Here is a 19,726-nt window from a genome sequence, read left to right as displayed (position 1 = left end):
GAGATTGGCTACGTGCTACTTCTGGCACGTTACTCGACAGTGCTCGGACGAGACGCATACTCCGTCTTGATGGCGTAACCTGCGTTTGAATATTTATGTTGTGCTTGCGTCAACGCAAAGCGAGATAGCACCGGAAAGATATTCGAACTGTTACGGTGGCAACGCTACTTTTCCGCCCACCGCGTTTCACACTTTACCGATTCTGTGGCATGCAAAATGCAGAATGGAGCGTACGGCGTAAATGGGGTCGTGTTGGGGGTACTTCGCGCATCACCTTATTGACTTCTCGTTTTGCATATTTTGTTTCGCGCTTGTCGTTAGTGATAAAGAAAACAAGGCATAAATCCACCTAGTGTTAACACATTACTTTGTTGATGCGAAAGCATTAAAGGTCCCCATTACGCGAAAATTCGTTGGCGGCGGCGGTGTGACCGGCGGTGTGATGGTGTGGCCCATGGTACCAAAAATGGCCGACGGCGCAAAGAATGAAAACACGTCCAAAATGCTCGGATTCTCGTAAAATTTCCCAGGGTGGTTCCTGTAAACAACGTAAAGTAATGGCTTTGAAAATAACATCTGGTACATTTCGGTCTCGGTGAGATTCGAACCCGGCCTCCGAGGTGCGAGGCAAGCACGGTTCCTCAACGCCACGGCGGCTCCACGGTTGTGGCTGACTAAAGGCGTGCCTAGTACGTGGGTGATTGCACACTTCACCTTGCCATGCATACTCGCGCGAGCAACAGCTATTGGCGCGCAACAAATCATCGACGGAACGCGCGGAGTGATACATTTTGGTGGCCGAACTTCTCGCGTACCTTGGCTGACTAAAGGTTTCTTCAAAGGCAGAGTAATGCTTACGCATTTCCCAGGCGTAAGCAGTCTTAAGCGTATCTGAGGATCTTTTTTTTTTTGTATACTGTTCATATGCTGTCTTGTACATAAAAGTCACGATGAACAATGTACATTACAGTTGTGCAAAATCGTGCTGAAATCGCAGTACTCTTGCAGCGAATCGCTGCCACCAATCACCTTTGTCCTTCACGGGACTACAAGTTTTATTCACTTTCGCATTTAATAACCTCCTTGAAGATTTATAGCCAAAAAGCCTCCTAAGGCATCTTATGCCAATCGGCATTGAGCATTTCATTTGCAAATGTTTTGTTCGTGTCTTCACGTCTTTCCAATTAAAGTTCCTGCGCTTTAGATAAATGTTTTAGTTGATAGCTATGTGTCATCTAGCCTACTTTCTGTCCTGTCCGTGATTCTAGAATGATCTCCGAAATTTTGCTTTGCTTCGTTCGTATGCACTTTTCATGAAACGATGTTGTTCACACTCAGCCTTTAGTCGACTTCTCTCATGCGAGGGCTGGATGCATGCGAAAGATAGAGGCGTAAGCTGGGCATGGCGGGGCAAGCCGACACGGATCAGGAACATCACACTATTATGTTTTCAAACGGCCAAACTCTGTCGTTTGTTTCCCAATGCTTTGTCGATTGTTGTACGTTTGTTTCCCAATGCATGTTGCCGCCTGCGTTCCAAGCAATTTCGTGTACGCCACAACTGCACTGCGTAAAGAAATCCTATTAGCATCAAGCATATCCGACAGGATAGCAATTCGTGTACTTCCTTTTCGGTCATGAAGCATTGCAGAAAAGCAGCCTTTTCGTTTATGAAGAGAAAATTATGCAAATATCGCGCGGCTTTTCTTCTTTGCCCAAACCAAAGGAACGTCAGTGAAACTGTACTATCGTTGCACGCGTTAACATAACTATCAGCTGAACCCTGTCATCAACGACAGTCTATCGTCTATTTAGAAGAATAAGTCCGCGTTAAGTCAACACACAGTACGAAGTGCGTGCTCAAATCTTTTGGTACAAGTCGTTTGCTACGTCGTGGCTTGGCGAGTTTAACGATTGTGCAGGAGTCGGGGCAAATCACACGCCCGGCTGCGCCGATGAGGAGTTTCACCTGAACGCCATGACATCTTAGCTGACACGTTGAGGGGCATGAATGGTCACCGCGAATGAAAAGGATGCGTAGTCACTGTATTCATGGATGGTCAAGTGAGGCGGTGCCCTCTCCGTCCATTTTCCCTAAATGGAAGCAACCCCGAGGGACTCGTGACTCATCCCGGACTCATCCATAACCTCCCCCCCTCTGCCCCCCCCCCCCCCCCCCGCTCGTCACCACAACTCCCTGTCCCACAGGCGCTTACCTCCGCGACCCCTCGCACGCGACAAAGGCTTCTTCGTCCCGTATTCCCCAAAAGGGAGCCAACCACTCTCCGATACCCGCCCCCACTTCCCTCAGCGCTTCGGCGCTAAAGTTGGGGCTTAGAGAAGCTAGATTCAGAAGCGCCATGCTGGGAAGCAAGCCTCCCTGGTGCTGCGTGCTTCTCGTAATTCACTTCTCACGCGACCGTTTTCCAGCATCGTCCGTTAGCAGAGTTGCATTAAAATGCCACGCGGCCGAGTTCACCGGGACCTGAAAAAAAGAGAAGGAAAGCATGGAACAAAAAATCGCATTGAATTTAAAGCTAGTATTGATTGTTGCCACTATTGCGCTCATAGATAAATCAAGAAAAAGAAAGTTACGATACGAATTCTTTGAAAACGGTTGCGGGGGGAGTGTGACAAACAAACGCACTCTTCCCTTGCACGCGCGGACTTCTCCCGTTATCAACCTAGGCGAATGTTTTATCTATTTTTTCTTCGTTTTCCGCGTTTAACAGGATATGAGACAGAACTCTTCCTCCATCTTTTTTTTTTCTTTTTTTCCTCTGCGAAGGAATTGACTGCGCCGGACTCTATTGGATAGAGAACGCGTAGTCACGATGGAAGTCGAAAGTCAGCGGACACTCACTTGAAAAGCGTGGACAACAAGTTTCATCGTACAAAAAGCGCCTGCTTCTTGCTTTCAAAAAGAGCTGCCTTCGAGCGGCGAGCAAAGAGTGCTCGTTAGAAAAAAAAAAGAAACGAAACATAATATTAATCTTCGAACTATAAACGGCGGCACTCAAACCGACGACGCCCTCGTACTTTGCGCGGTTGCACTTTTTATGTCCAGTTACTTTTCGCCCTCTCGTCTCCCTCTTTTTCTTCTTCTTTTTTACCATTACTTAAGCGCTGAAGGGCTCATATTGGCTTGTAGGGGTTCACGAACGTGAATATCCGAATTTATATTTTTTTATTGGCTCGTCCCTTTCCTCTTAAATTTCTTGAAGGCCATAAAGAGAGACATTTGCACTAAAATAAGGAAAACATATTTGCCGCGTAATCTCCTGTTCGCAGGTGTTCCTCGCCCGCGCAAATAGTTGACTAGTAACTTTATTTTTAAGTTGTTGTTTTTTTTTTTTTGTCATCCTCCTTTTTTTTAACCACCTCCTTAAACAGCACCATCAGCGGATTCTGAGAATTATGACGCAACAATATTTTCATTCTTTTTCAGAGACCGCGCATCTCTGCCTGCACGTTTATTTTAATTTCATCATTTATCGTCGCTGGGGCCCTGTGTCGGTTTCACGACGTTTTCGTTAGTTTTCGCTGCCTTGTGTTTCTTTCCCTGATTCCATTAAGCTAAATGGGCTTACCGCTGCGTTGGCTGTCCGCACAAGGATAAAAAGAAAGAAATAATAGAAGCTCAAGAGGAGATGCGGGCCCCTCGCCATTGAGCTTACGCAAGCAGAGCAAAGCACGAGCTAAACATCGTTGCACTAATACTGTGCACTGGCGAGCAGGTTCAAGCTGGCATTCGCGCATTTGGTCCTTGATTCATTAGAAAGTTCTTATGACGTAACAACTCGCAAGAACATGCGCCAGGCAACCGTGACGTTGGACACATTATAATAGCGAGGGCGGTTGCTAAGGGCGAAAAGCTCTCATAAACACAATGTTTCACAATGTTTTTTTGATAATGAATTCACAATGTTTCTCATTCGTAAGACGTCTTTGTCAATGATCAACGGCCTCCGCTAATGATAAGTTCGTTATCCCGATTGGCTATAGCACCTGCTCTTACGAACCGCCTTGTAGCTTAAGAACTGCTTCATGAATACGAGACTTTGTTAATTCAGTCACTAGGCCTGGGTTCACAAAACTTCTGCATAAATGCCATTTGCGATTGGCCACCACCTGGCAATCATCTCACTATCATGCCGATCATGCCAGGCGATCTCTAGATCTTCGGACAATGAGAAAGTGTTCCTGCAAAAAGGAAGTTTGTGAACACGTGAAGAAGTGTGAGCACTTGAGAAGTGTCGGTCGGCCAGGGGCTGCAAGGAGCTGCGTCTCGGTGCCCTCGCAGTCAGTCGGTGGCATGTGTTTTATGAGCAACGCATTTAGGATATCAGCGGTGTGTTCACAAAGTCACGTCGCCTTTACCGCAAAGTGCTGCCCACTTACGATCGCGGCCGAAGTTAACGAAAAGTCAGCTGCTCATTGCTTACATTTCCAACATAGGACTGTCCTTGGATTATGGAAGTCCTTGTAGGCCTTTTCAGCTTCCACGTTGCTAAAGTAAGTTAGGGCTACAAGCAGAAGCGAAGCCACAAGTCCCCGTCCAAACAAGGAATGTCATTGTGGTCTATACTTTCTTTTCTTGAACAGAAGTTGCATGGTTACATAGGAAAAAAAGATCGCCAGAACAGCCCTCTGTACCTATTTCACTTGATTCAACACAATCTCCTATATGCCGTTTGCTCGACGGTACATTTCGTTTCTACGTTGACTGGTCGCCCTGCAACATGACAAACGTCTTACCATCCTCGACGATTAGCTAGAGAACATCAAACTGGTGTACTGCTTGTACGCGTGTGCTCCTTTGGTTGGTCCTTGTCTATTATTGCGCTTGACTGGTTTAATACGTCTTGCCAACAATGCCGAACTCTTTGTGCATGTTCCCCTCACCACCCCACTGGCGCTAAACTCGTTAACAGTAAGAGAAGCGTGCGGTGAACACGTGTTTCAACTAACGTTACCTAACACAACGCGTCGTTAAGCGTTAACGGTTGCCAGCTCTGTCAGCTTCGACGTCGCTGCACCGTATTGTCGACGCCCGGCCTGAAATATGCTCGCCCGGGCATGACTCACTCTCGCGCGTGCCAGCGCAGAGGAATGCCGGATTCCTGAATGCGGAGCGCTTTCACCTCCCACCCCTTGTGAAGAACGTTCCTATATGTAGCGACGTGCGTTAATGTTGCTTCATTGCACGTCTGTACTTGTCTTTATATTGCTTTTAATTCGGAAGATTCTGTCGCTGTGCTCAGCTTATACAACTCTGTCGTGTGTCCCTTGTATTTTGCGTGGAGGAATACTTTTTTAAGAATAAAGAAAGAAACTAGGAAGGAATGGTTTCTCTGAAACAACTGGTTCTGGCATTCGAGCTTCCAAAGAGCAGAAATAAAAACAAAGTGAGGCCTCTAAACTGCGGGCAAATATACTGCTTGCCTCAGGAGACGCCAACAGTGGTTTACCCTGCGCGTCGCGTCGGAAGAGTGCGAAGAAGGACCGAGGCGGGTGAATTTTTTTTAGAATGGTGTCTCACAGACGATGGCGTTTCGCTTTAACGGCGGTTTCGACGGCGTTCATTTCTAAAATCTATAATGCGTAACCTAACGGCTGATGTTTCCTTGCTTTCTTACATGTCCTTAAGCAAATTATTTCTCTTTCCCGGAGAAACACGCACGTCATCAATAAGCAGAACTGTCGCGCTGTTTGATTAAATTACATTACATTGCATTATCGTTGTCATTCACACATGCCTCCAGTATCGCTTTTGTCGGTTGAGTCACCGTCGCCTACATCCTTACCGGACAAGCCGGAGACAAGACACTCACTCCTCTTTGGGGGAGAAGTAAGCATGCTTTGTAGAGCCAACTTCCGTGCGATGAAGCCGACCTCTTTGTGTAGTTTTCACTCGAGGACTATCTATCGCGTGCGCTCGTATGGGCGCAACTTGGCTGCAGCCGGCCCCTCCTCATCGACGAATAGCCAAGTTCCGGCCGCGAAAGCGCCTTTCCCAGCTGATCCCTGAATAATGTCGGCTCGGTGGGGAAACGACGGTTCTTCCCCCTCACAGAACCGGAAGGATGGTTGCTCGCGCAGACTCGCCACGCCGATAGCGAAGCGCTGCCTTTCGAAAGGGAAACTGCGTGGTTATAGCGAGAATCAGGGAATCCTGACGAGAACCGCTCTGGGGGAAAAAACGGGAATTGGGAGACGAGGAGAGGGGCGGGGGCTGGAGCGGGGGGGGGGAGGGTGTACGGCAATCAGCGGTGAATATAGCGGAGCGTTCCGGTGCTGTCACAACCAGTCGACATCCCTGTCACTCTTCAAAAAACGGGGATGTTCGGAAGCGGAAAAGGGAAAAGTTGGGATGGAGGACGGAGCTCTTCTGATTGTCTGTCGGAGACGTATTAACAGGATCACGTGAGCCTTCGGCTATTTTCATTTTGCGGAAGGGTGGCAAGTTACGTGAAGACCTCGATGAGGCTGAAGAATATGAAGCACGCTATTTGAATAAAGTAGTGCTACAGAATCCGCATTACTAAAAGAAAATAATTTATACATTCTGCATACTATCTATAGACTTCTTGTAGAACGCTTCGGCCTTTTCATAGACTTTCTCGAGCTATGCCAAGCATGTATACTTCATAAAAGCAACAGTCTCTAACCAGTATATTTTCTTTTATTTATTACAGTCGGCCAGAGACTTGCAAACGAGATGTATGTAGATTAGTTCAAATAAAGTATAAGGCCAGAAGTTCATTGGTTCTGTATAGGCAGACATCATAGAAAAATGTTTAGAGACTTTCTACAGACTGCAACGGTAAATCTTTGTGAGTAATGAGTGACATGCACGCAAAAGTATAAAACATAAGTTTAACTGACGCATCGACATGACTTAGCTATATTGTAAACTGGCGTAGCCCAAGGAACACAGATATTATTGGGCATGTTTTACTCTTAAGTGACAATCACACCTGAAGAACCAGAGTGTATGCTGGATAACGTTGTTTCAGAAAACGGTGCTAAAATTTGCGACTGAATATATCACCGCCACTGCATCTGTCTGTTGAATGATTGATGGCTTGATTGATTGCAAATTTTGGTCACAATTATTTGTGCAAGTCTATTTGCGTCGTTTTCACGAGAACAAACTGAACTGCTGGCCCGACGTCGATCGGCGAGCTGCGGCTTGTGCTGCTAACAGCAAAGCGTTGCCTGGTTGCAGCCGCGCGCGTAGCTCTACGATTCGCTTCTTCAGCAGTGGTTCGTTCCTTGCGAGGAGGCGCCATAACGAGTACCAAAGATTAAAGACAGGTATCGAGACTACGGGGCGCACATGTCACATCGCTTGACACGTTATCGACGTTATCACGATACGATGCAACTGATACGTATGTCGTGACACCTGGTGGAATACAACGCAACTGCAATCCAAAGTTTGCATGTATCGACGCTACTCGGCGCGCATCTCACATCGCGTGCAATCGCGTGACTCCTCGCACGCTAGGACGCCTGTAAAAGGCATGTTTCCGCAGCAGCCAGCAAGCGCTGGCATGGCGCAGTGTTAGATTATACTTACTCCCGCGCAAAGCGCCCGGGTTTGATCCTGGCGGGAACTAGGAATTTTTGTTCTCATTCCTGGCGATGGCTGCGACGGACACCGGCCGCAGCGGACAACATCGTCAGCTGAAACGGCTATTGGATTGAGCCCATAACATCTTACGCTGTAATAAATATGACACTTTCCGCATAGCCTCAATTTGCTTTATCCGACGTAGTGGCTTAGCTGCTATGGTGTTGCGCTGCTAAGCACGAGGCCGCGGGATCAAATCCCGGCCGCGGCGGCCACGTTTCGATGGGGGCGAAATACAAGAACGCCCGTGTCCCGTGCATTGGGGGCACGTTTATATCCCCGGGTGGTCAAAATTATTCTGGATTCCTCCACTACAGCGTGCCTCATAATGAAATTGTGAGTTTCGCGCGTAAAACCCCGCAATTCAATTCAATTCTGTTTGTTGTCGAAGAAAACAGCCTTCTAGCTTGCCCAAGAACTCACTTTTAACAGCAACAAAATATATCCAGAAAGAAAGACTCCGCTCTCATATCGCCCACTATGGTGTTGGGCTACTCGCCTATAGGTACGGACATGTGAGAAGGCTTGTTCTTATTCCTCTTCAATTCGTGTCTGCAGTCGCACGGAGCGTTAACGGAAATGAACAGATACCCATCGGTTCATTTCCGTTGACCCATCGGTTCATTTCCGTTGACGCTCGATGTCAACGACAGCCCAGACAGGGTAGCAAACCAAACATGCCTCTGCTTGACCCAACACCACCTATACTAGCTGCTTGACCTCCCTGCCTTTCCTTCCTTTCCTGTTCCTCCTCCTCCAAGCTATGCTGGATAGCCAGCTACCTGCAAAAAGCTTCGCATAGCAACAATTTCCACAGTGCGTGGAATCTGCAGAATATTTTTCCCGTTTATTATGTTCTGCCGTTCGCCCGTCCGATAATCCAGGACCGATAATCCCTGCAAGTAATTCATGTCAGAACACTTCACAACTTAGCAAGCGCTTCCTCCGCATGCTGTAGCCCAGCGGTCATAGCACTGCGCTGCTGTGCGCGAGGTCGGGGGCTCGATCCCGGCCTTGACGGCCGCACTCCGATGGCTGTGGGATGCAAGAACGATCGTGCACTTTGCATTGGGTACACGTTAAAGAACCGCAGGTGGTGGAATTCAATCCTGAGTCCCCCGCTACGGCGTGCCTCGTCATCACATCGTGGTTTCGGCACGTAAAACCCCGGAATTTAAAATTTTACGTAGCAAGCGTGCTCCAGAGAGCGAGAAACACGTAACCGTCTGGTTTTGGTGCGTCTCTCTGCAAGAATTACTGTCCTCAACGTAACTGCCTCGTTAGTGTTACCACATGCAAGAAGGTCTAACTCCATCAAGCTTAGAGCGCTGTGCTCGCCCAAGATCAAAACTATGGTGAGACGCAAGAAAAAAGAACCACTCACAAATGTGATCGCTGAAAATCATAACGCTGTTCGCGGAAGGACCTTTCCTTCTCGGTCGATCTTACGCTCCCCTACCCCGTCCTGATAATTTGCCATTTATATTCACAAGTTCCTTGAACCGCGTTGAAAAGAGAGAGAGAGAGAGAAAGTATTACTTGGAAGGGGGGAAAAAACTAAAATGCGGATGCTGAGGGCAAAGGGCGCTTATGGGCATATTAGCAGAATGGACTAAGAGGAAAAGGAAAGAGCGGAATAACAGCGCAGCCGAGGCCCCGATCGCCATGCTTCACCTCTAGTCTGGCGGTGCTTTATTTATAGCTTCGAATAAAGATGCGTGCAGACTCTCCGATGGCGGCGCGGGTCGTAATTTGGCAAAGAAAAAGAGAGGGGAAAGAGTAAAATGAAAGGCGTGGAAATTAACCAGGACTGAGGCGGGTTGGCTACCCCACACAAGTGGAAGCGGTGGAAAAGGAGGAAAGAAAATCAAGAGTTGATGTGCACTGGAGTCGCCGATGTATTGAAATTCTCAGCGCTGTCACCGACGGTCGCTCAGTATAAGTTTGGCTTCGGGAATCGCAGCAGCGCTTCTTGTGGCCTCCTGCAGCTGTGACGTGCGAGACTGTAGTGAGAAGGTGCTGTTCAATGGGAACGGTCTGTACATGGCTGATTTAGAGCTGTGTTTGAGTAGTCGCATGTCCTTAGAGATGGGTCGCGTTGCCGGTACGCTGCTTTCCATCCTGGAGGCCATTGTTATCGACGACGATGAAACAGTCTGCCTCTGACGTTCGAGGTTGGTGTTGGCAAAATAGGTAGCAAGAAATGCAGTGTACGCTAAAACAACAGTCGTTGTAGGCGGCCTTCTTATATATGTGGAGGGGAAGGGGGGGGGGGGGGGGAGGAGATACGAGGGACTGAGTTGGACGCGTATCGTATGTGACATAATGATTGAAGGTAAAAAAATATATAAAATCAATCAGGCTAGTGTCTGCGTTCACCTCCATACGGCTGTCCTTTCGGCATTGTGATTGATTGGCGGTACATGACCTTGCCAAAGCTCCGTCCTTCTGGCTTCGAACGACCTCGCAGATGCGAATACCGAGCCTTCTACACTATCGTCGCATATTCGTTGTACGGCAGTAAATTGCCGCACGACGACATGCAGTTTATTGTAAAGCCTTTAGGCGATTGGCTACCAGCCTCCCACAGGGATTGTCATTATCAGCATCAGCCGGACTAGGCTCGCTGCAGCACTAGCGCGAGGGGCACAACAATGACCGCTGATATTTGCCCACCGTGAGTACTACATAAAGTCTGTAGATTCCCTTATCTTGCCACTATGCCCAACTTCGTGCTGCTTCCTTCCGCGTTTCCTTTTCTTTTTGTCCGCTATGTCTTTGTCGTTAGCTGAGGCTAACCACAAAGACATAAAAACAGAATTTGGCTAGTAAACAGCCTGCTATCCCAACATCATATCTGATATCAAAGTATTTAACAAGAACAAGAATATATAGATATAAATCGGTAGAAATATATAAAAATTGTTACAGTTGCTGAAAAATGGGGGAAACGCCTGCTCTACATACTAAGAGCATACGCAGTGTTACAAATTGATACATATCATGCACAATGTAGAGCCATATCATAACTTGTCACAAGCGTGAGACGTCTCTAACCATGATTAAGCAGCTCATTTCCCCACAAAGTGCATAAGAGAGAGAGAAATGAAGAGGTAAAGGTAGGGAGGTTAACCAAGTACGTTCCCGGTTGTCTACCCTACACTTGGGGCAGCGGAAGCGGGAAGAATAGATAAGGAGAGAAACGAAAACTAGTAGAGTCATATGCAGTCATTCGCAGATACGGTCACAGAAAAATCTCCGCTGTCACAAGCGTTCGTATAATCAAGTATTCTTCGCGAACTGCAGAAGGGCTTTTGTGGCCTTTTGCGTGTAAGAATGCATAGGCCATAAAGGTCACTAAGGTAAAGTAGTTTCTTGTTTGGCATTGGTTTCCATGGGCCATAATGTGAAAATCAAATTATACAAAGCATGGAGACCTGTTTCACGCAGATACCGCAAGACCGACAAGTCGCTTTTGCATCTAATCGATGGCTAATGGACGAGCCATTCACAAATGTATGAAATGACTTGCTCATTAGTCATCACCCATAGTCGTCAGGTTGGTCGGCTCATGACAGCCCTGAGCGCAATTTCACGAACCGTCTTTGCCCAGGGCATGACCAAAGCAGATGATAATCATCCGCTACAGACGTAGATGACAGGAAGAGATAGAGAAATTTTATTAAGTGAAGGCATAGACGTCGGTCTAAGTGTGCAGACGTACGAGCGGAACACTTCAAATATTACACATAATAGACCCCTGGTTCTAGTGACGGCAGGTGTGAGTGCAGTTCTGGCCCGAAATCTCCGGAAAGAGACTTCCTCTACTTGGAAAGATCGCAGCCGAAAAATATTCTCTTCTCTCGTGTCCAAATTTTGCTTTGGTTCTGTTAGTCTAAATATGTCCAACAAACTAGGCCAAGCCTGCAGCCTGCTTAAGAGAGCAAACACATGGGGAAGATAAGTGCAGGTTTTTGCCCCTGGAGAATAGGTTTTTTAGGCAATGAGTACGGAGCGGGGTTCAGAGGAAAGGGACATGGGTAAGTTTCGACGGGGCGAGAAAGCGATCACAATCTGCAAGGTCGCAATGTCACCATACTGGTTCTGATCATGTGTCTGCACCCAATAGACTTACTTTGCACGCGTAAGGAATGAAAGCAGCAGTATTTTTTAGGTTTTCTACGGTGATCCACATTTTCAGGGGGAAAATTCGAGCGTTACTGTGCAACGTCGACATGTCCTAAGAACATAACACGTGGCAAGTTGTTAAGCCAGCGCTGCTCTGTTACTCATTGATCACTAAATGTGATCCAGATATCAGTTATACCGTACCCTACGATCACACGGCCGTACTCCGTGAAACTATAATATGCTTTGTTTCGGCTCGACGCAGGTGTGCTGGGCGTCGTGGTCACCGAGGTGCGCCTCCTGTCGGACAGCAACAAGACGCAGTACGTGCTTCAGGGCGAGGGCGCCACGCTGCTCTGCTTCTTCGTGCTCTCGCCGGGCGAAGACCTGCGGCGCGTCCTCTGGTTCAAGGACGGCGCCGAGGTCTACGTGTGGCGCAAGGGACGCCGTCCGCTGGCGCGCAACCTGTTCGACAAGCGCGTCGACCTGAGCAACCGTTCCCCTTCCTTCATCTCCATCCTCAGCGCACACATGTCGATGCAGGGAAACTACACGTGCAAGGTCGAGACGGATCTGGGCACTTCGCAGAATGACTTCTTCCTCACCGTCATCGTAGGTGAGTTTTGAAGCTACCGAAACGTGGCGCCTCTTCCTTTCATATTTACATACATAATTCTTTTTCGTTGAACGAAACCTCCTTTTTCTCTTTCATTTCCCCCTCTCTCTTACCCTGAATGTTGGGTAGCCAACCGGACGCTTCATGTCCTCCTTGCTCTCTCTCTCTCACACACACACTCCGTCGAAAACTTCAATGCCTTTTACCGCGACACCATTTAAAAACTCGAAACTAGATTTGCTATTCGTCTCTTCCGTTATGCAGACTATCGTCGCACTAACTCATTTTCAGCTTCACCCTCGCAATATGACGATGAAGAACTTAGAGGACGCTTAAGCTTCGCCTTTAAGAGGGGAACGCAGTAGTATTCAAAGATCCCTGACTGCTTCTCACGCTTCAAGGCAACTGCAGCTTATGTAACCGTAAGGTTTAACGGGGAACGCTGGCGGCGAACGCTGTACACAAAAGCGAGCTTTCTGGTTCTTTTTTTTTTTCTCTTTCTCCCGCACGGGGGGATCCACCGCTGCCGCGGAGGCGAGCGCCATCTGGATGGTGTTGCAAGGAACCGAGCGCGGCGCGCCGCTCCCGCTAAGACAGACCTTAAACGGTAGCTGGAAAAGGGGTTTGTGTTTGAGTTTCCGCGGGACAGAATTACGTTTTCTCGTATATTCAAATCACAATCCGACGCTATCATGTCTGTAGGTTGTGTGTAAGTCATACTTTACGAATTTTCTGACGCATTTTACTTCGAGAAATTCAGTTAGTGCAGCAACGCCTATGCGCCACGCACAGGGCCTGCGTGGTTCGTTCGGGATGCGTGGTTCGAGATGATTTTTCTCTAACGGACCACGCCGCCGACGCCGACACCGAATTTTCTGCGACACGGAGTCCTTAACGCTGTCGCGTTAAGACAAACCACTATAGGAATTCAGATCGTGCCCTTGTGGCAGTGTCTTGTTGTGAGCCGGGCGCCCTAATCGCTGTATAGGATGTGGCCCGCTGTTGGGCCAACTCCTCATCCGCACGTTGACCCTCGCCACACGTCGAAGGAAGCGCATCATTCGCGTTTGGCAATTTGCGTGAGGTTCTGCGCACTGCGCGGACTCTTAGAGTGGCCCTCACTCTTTAAATATTTCGGAGGACACAGAAGACGATATTGTAATGGATTAAGAAAACGTTCTTAAGGTGGCGGCATCTGCTCCGAGGTTCTACTGCTGTCGCAGTAAATGAGGATAGAGTTGATGCCTGCTGATTTTTGTGAAACATCATGCAGCTAAATGTGACGTGTGGCCGCAGAAAAAAACAGCGCGTCATTACGTTTTCGTTTTCTTTTTTTTTTCTTTTTTTTGGAGAGAAGACTCGTATTTGAGGACAAGCCGACAGGAAAACCAACCGGAGAGCGCAAGGTTTCTGCTTCCAAATAAAGCAACTTCTCAGTCTGTTGAACTAACGCCATGCGGTACACGCTTTCCTCTCCCTAGCATGGTATGTAGCATGTTCTTACGTTTAATGCATGAAAGCGACAGCATTTTATACTTTGCAGCGTTACGCTGTTTCAGTGAAAAGTGGTGAGGGTTACTGTGTAACACCACTTCGACATGTTCAGAGAATATTGATCACTTAACACAGCATCGGCGTTGACCTAACTGATTCTAAAGGCAGAAATCCAGTGAGTCCTTTACGCTCCCTTTTATTTATATAATTCTTACACACATTTCTTAGTCGCATCTTAGGTCGTTAAAAATATTTCTTTTTTTGTTTTTACCATGCAGAAGTTCGCTCCACTGAGAAGTTGCGACTCTTGCATTTATTAAGCGACAAGAAGAACAGAGCAAAGTATTGTACAGGGGTCTATAAGTTGGTCTTTCTGTTCCGTTGGGTTAAGTCGTTCAGAGTTGCCTAAGCTTTCAAAGGTTCGCGGTGATCGTGAAATCCGTGTGTAGACGGGAGTCCCCCCCCCCCCCTCCCCCCCCAAAAAACAGAAAAAAAAGCGGTTTTCGCACCTCGTCCTTCAAAGCAGCTGCGAGGGTATCGAACACCTCGACGTCGCCTTCTTTTTTTTTTTTTTCAGCGATGAAAAGGAACTGCTCTGCAACTGAAGGGGTTGGGGTGGTCTAATTTCGGTTCTATATCAGTCGGCAACAAAGCTAAGTTTGAAATAGCACCATTATCCACACTTGAAACTCAAAGGTATGACAATAGGAGGCAGAGCTTCATTCTGAGACCGGCACACAAAAGCAACCTGTACATAAGACCATTCGTTGCAGCCGACTTTTCCATGACAACCACAAAGCTTGCGGAATTACGTAATGTGTCCTTTCTTGCGTGGCGTATACATTTGAAAGAGCAGTGATTACAACAGTATCGGGTAATTCCGACGTGAGAATTGCTACCTTCAAATAATTTATTGGATTTGTGACTTAAAAATAGGCAAAAGTTATTTACGCTACTCTTTACTGAAAACCGATGTAATTTTAGGGGTCACCGCTATATAGGCAGTGGCTGAGGATGAAGCGAAACACGCGCGATGGGCACAGAACACGCGCACGAGTGACATCGCAGAATGTGCAGTAAAAGAACGTTTAGCGTCGATTCTCAGTTCTCATCTCTGCTTCGCCCCATCGTAAATACAAAACTATAATTTTTGCTGAAATTTCATTACTCGAATGTCGGATAAAGCCGACGTGGTGGCGTAGAGGCTATGGCGTTGCGCTACTAAGCCCGAGGGCGCGGGTTCGAACCCCGGCTACGGCGGCCGCATTTCGATGGTGGTGAAATGCAGAAACGCCCGTGTTCCCTGAATTAGGTGCACGATAAGGAACCCGAGGTGGTCAGAATTGATCTGGAGTCCCCCACTACGACGTGCCTCATAATCAAATCGCGGTTTTGGCACATCATCATTTTTTTTATCGGTAGCTATGGACTACATTGTATTCTAAAAGATACGAAGGCTGAGGTTACCGCGTTCTCAGGACATTTACAGAGCCACAATGACACAAATACGAGAGGACACGAGAAGGGGTCTGTGCACTCCTGTCAAGCTGCTTTTAGGAGAAGCTTTTACCCGCAGACTGCGTTATCCCTTTGATTTAAATAGAATGCTGTTGTATTGTATTGTATTGTTTTGTATTGTATTGTATTGTATTGTATTGTATTTTACTTTGAAATGGGAGACTTGACACTGATGTATCGACGCTGGGGTTTCGGCGCGAAATAAAAAAACAAATTTGATTTGACCTTCATTTTATCTTCTAATAATCAACCTACTACTGCGCAAGGAACGAAAATGCAGGTTTGAAATTGTGCTTTATAATAGCTCAAACAGATTTAGTGTTTCTTTTTACTGTACATTCTACGCGCACCTAAATCTAATTACACGAGTGTTCTTGCAATTTGCCCCTACCTAAATACGGCCACAGCAGCCGGTAATCGAACCCATGACCTCTTGCTGAGCAGAAGAGAGACATAGCCACAGAGCGACATTGGCGGGTGAAATATATATTGATTAATCGATTGATTAAATGTTAGAACATTATGATTGACTGGCCCCGGCATATGTTTGTAAATGTCCGAATAAGCTTCGATTGATTGATTGATTGATTGATTGATTGATTGATTGATTGATTGATTGATTGATTGATTGATTGATTGATCGGTTGATTGGTCTAGAAATGTTGGCCACAAGTTGTTCGCCTGCCCGGAACATCATCGAATAGAATAAATCCTTACAGCAGCACAGCTGCTCACCAGCGAACGTAATGCGCAGTAATTCGTATTTAAAAAAGAAAAAAACAAGGAAAAAAATAATAATCCGACACATAGCACGCTCCGCAAACTATTTGATCTATAGGAAAGAATAATTGCCGCTTTCCGAAATGCCGTCATCGGCTGTCTTCACCCACAGTGAATGTCAGCCGTCACTAAGTCGTTCGTTCGGCTTGCAGACTCGTGCAAGGAAGACAGTTGGACCACGTTCTCGGACCGCGTGTCGTGCACCGAGACGGTGGAGCTGGACTGCGGCGGCATGTTCCCCAAACCGTCGCCGGCCTGCGGGGTGTACAACGACCAGACGGGCGTGTACCTGAACACGGTGCCGTTCGACCGCGTCGAGCCAGCGGCCAACTCCACGTACGAGGTGCGGCTTCACCGAGTCTTCCAGGTGCGAGACTGGCTCACCTTCCGAAACCTCACCTTCCGCTGCCACATCATCGTCCTAGGCACCGACTGGCGCTCCGGCATCTCGCACAAACTGTTCGGAGGTGAGCTTGTGCCGCACTCTGCGGTCGTGGGTTGTGGCAGCAGGCGCAGATATTTCTTGTGCGCATTTGGCCGATCAGTGTATATCATGGTGACCGCAAAGCCATTGTGGCCGTCGTTACTAAGTGACAGTGAATGATGAAATGAAGTGTTTACCAGCAAGTTTTCTTACCGCGATGTTTACAGCTCCGCTCGTCATCCACCTTCGCTTGGAGGATTGGCCTTGAAATTTTTAAGCAAAACTTCATTTGCTCGCTCGCATCACGAAATAAGTTTCTTATAAAACAGCAACATTTATTAACGCCACTACACCTAGATTTACCAACCAGCGTAATTGAACGCACCGTTGGGCTTCATCTGCTCAACTTAACATCAAGTGTCTCGAAAGAATACAGCGGAAAGCAGGCCGGTTTACTTACAACAAATTCTCATGGTGTAATAGAAATAATAGAAATCCAATCACATTCACCTTCTTAAAACGCGTCTGAAGCCGCTCAGAATTGACTTTTCTTTCACTGCTTTTTCACAAAAAAAACTTGCAGTAGACCGATCACCGTATCTTTCACCCTTATTTACCAGGCCCACAAGGAGCCATCAGGCTAATTCTATAACACCTTATTTTGCTAGAACTGACACTTATAAGTATTCTTATTTTCCACGCATGGGTTTTTAATTGTATCGTATTAATCCAGGCGTCGTCTTATATAGTCTCTGTTACGAAATCAAAGTTTCACTGTTGTACCATTTCACACCTTTCTTACGGCACCGCTGTTAATACACTAATCTTGAAGCAGGATATATTGTTGCTTTTTGTATTACGTCTGTAATTTTGAAGCTGCCCACTTGTGTGCCCCCAAAAGTCTGCAGTAGATAACAAATTAATCAATCAATTAATTAGTTAATAATGAAATGAGTCAGTAAGTAAGATGTCGCAGTTTCGCCCGAAAGGCTAAGCATCAATTGCGATAGCAAATTAGTAGAGCGCTATACGGAGTACGGGTAGTATTTTATTGGCTGCATAAACTTGGACACATTCGCTTACTAACTGAATTAACAAGAATGGTGTCAGCGCGCACAAGCAAACATGAATAGATCACACTCGATGACCGCAGACAACCACTGTCAAAACGCTGGCGGGAGCAAGCGCGGCGACAGCAGCGAGCAAAGGTTCGTGGGGTCTATCGCGTCAACGGAAACTGAGCGGCGAAAGCACAGTGCACACAAAGTTCAAAGCCGTAAGGAGATCATTTTCAAGATACGGTGAGCGCGACCGCCCGCAGCCGCGCAAAGTACAAAGTTGCTGGCAGAGTAGAAGCCGCATCCACTCCCTCCCGCGCTACCCTCCCGCTTTCCTCCTTTCGCGTTGGATATTGAGTCGCCAGTTCCCCTTGCGCCCGGTCGCAAGATACACAATTGGCGCCGCAGCTAAATGTCGGCTCCCTTCCCTCCCTCCCATCCCCCCACGGCCTTTCGCACGACGGAAGACGTCGCGTTTGCTCTCCGCCGTGCGTTTGCTCTCCGTGAAAGCGCGCGTCCCTCGCGCGCTTTCACTCGCACATACAGCCTACGGCACGCGGCGACGATATTATCGCCCTTGGACTTTATACGGAACCTCATGGCGACGGCGACGCCAGAAATGCACCTGGAGTGTCCACATAATTGCTGTCGCGATAATAAATAAAAAGAGACGCTTACTTCTGCAGCCCTTAAGGGAGCACAGCGCAGAACGCGCGTTTCTTCTCCGCCGTGCGTTCACTCCCCGTGAAAGCGCGCGTCCCTCGCGCCCTTTCAATCGCACATACAGCGTTCGCCGTGCGGCGACGATTTCATCTCCATTGACGTCATACGGAACCTCACGGCGACGGCGACGGCGACGCCGACGCCGACGGCAGAAATCTGCTTTTGAGTGTCCATATAATTGCTATCGCAATAAAATCAATTATTATATAACTAAATAAATAAATAATACACCAGTTGTATTGAACTGTCGTCTCACATGCGTTATCTGTTGAAGTCACAAACAGTCACCACACCTTTCGCAGAGCGATGCAGCCTTATATTAAGCCGCCTCTGGTTAAGGATTGCATTTACGAATTCTGACAGTTCTTTTGTTTTAAAGCCGACAGAGGTATGAGCGACTCATGCAAATCCTGTGATGTAATCGAGCACATAATTTGTATTTGTCCTTGTTACGATGTCGAATGCGTCTTTGCTTGGATGTTTGTAAGCCAGAAAGCGATTCCTGGACCCCGGCTTCATAAACCACTGACTCTGAAAGCAACGTGGGTATTGCTGCACTTTGTGAAGTCGGCTGGCTTGAGCAGCCACTGTTATTAGACATGATATGCAACATCGTATGTGAGCGCAGTTAGCGTTATGTCTAGTTATATCTATTCTTTCTTATTATCGCTTTATCTTCCCTTTTCCCTCGTTAGCGTATCGAACTGAACTCGCCTCTAATAGACCTTCCTGCCTTTTCCTTATCCTTCTCTGAATTTGTCTAGTTGATTTCACGCGTCCAAAGGCGTACGAAACTCCCCAATGTCAGGCACTGCAGCGTTCGGCAGCCATCGATAGCAGGTGTTAGACGCAGGGCTCAGCGGCACTGCTTCCGATGCTTAGGTAAACAGGCGGCCGACGAAGAGTCAGGGCTGGGCGCGAGGTTATTGATGCATGTTGTGGTCAACAAATCGATCCTATAATGCGAAGCATTCTTTGCCTCATGCCAGGCAATCTGTTGCAGGTAAGCCCCTGTCTCGCCTCGTTTAGGGCCTCTTCAACAAAAGAAATTTCGGGTCCGATAGTGGGGATTGAACCAGTTTGCCCCAGCGAAAAATTACAATGCTCTGTCCATTAGGCCACAGATGCAGGCATACCTTTCTAGTGCCAACGCCAAATAGCGCCTTGAGTCGACCACTGATGCGTGCGTCACGTTGCATATAGCAACAACTTCCCTTTAGAAGAATAATTATGTGACTATTCAGCGGTCAATGCGAGAGAAAAGCGTTAGCATTACGGCGGATTGCTTCTTCGCATAGATATACTAGTCTACGGAATGTCCTTTTCTTTTCAATGAATCAATCAAA

General features: G+C 47.4%; 1 protein-coding gene across 4 annotated transcripts in view; it reads left to right on the top strand.

The window, feature by feature from the left end:
* Positions 1 to 19,726, top strand: part of LOC119455782 (uncharacterized) — a 162,246-nt gene that overhangs the window by 120,973 nt on the left and 21,547 nt on the right. For 2 of the 4 annotated variants that reach the window (XM_049669301.1, XM_049669298.1), the window contains exon 3: positions 16,328 to 16,642. The exons of 1 other annotated variant lie outside the window; for it this stretch is intronic. In XM_049669301.1, the coding sequence (XP_049525258.1) occupies positions 16,328 to 16,642 (315 nt within the window). Of the gene's footprint in view, positions 1 to 12,032; positions 12,384 to 16,327; positions 16,643 to 19,726 lie in introns of all 4 variants that reach the window. One more of the 4 variants, XM_049669299.1, reaches the window with a different exon arrangement.

This window comes from Dermacentor silvarum, chromosome 6 (assembly GCF_013339745.2).
Source record: "Dermacentor silvarum isolate Dsil-2018 chromosome 6, BIME_Dsil_1.4, whole genome shotgun sequence".
Taxonomy (NCBI): domain Eukaryota; kingdom Metazoa; phylum Arthropoda; class Arachnida; order Ixodida; family Ixodidae; genus Dermacentor; species Dermacentor silvarum.
The sequence above is the reverse complement of the archived record's forward strand: the minus strand, read 5'-3'. Positions and strand labels throughout refer to the sequence as shown.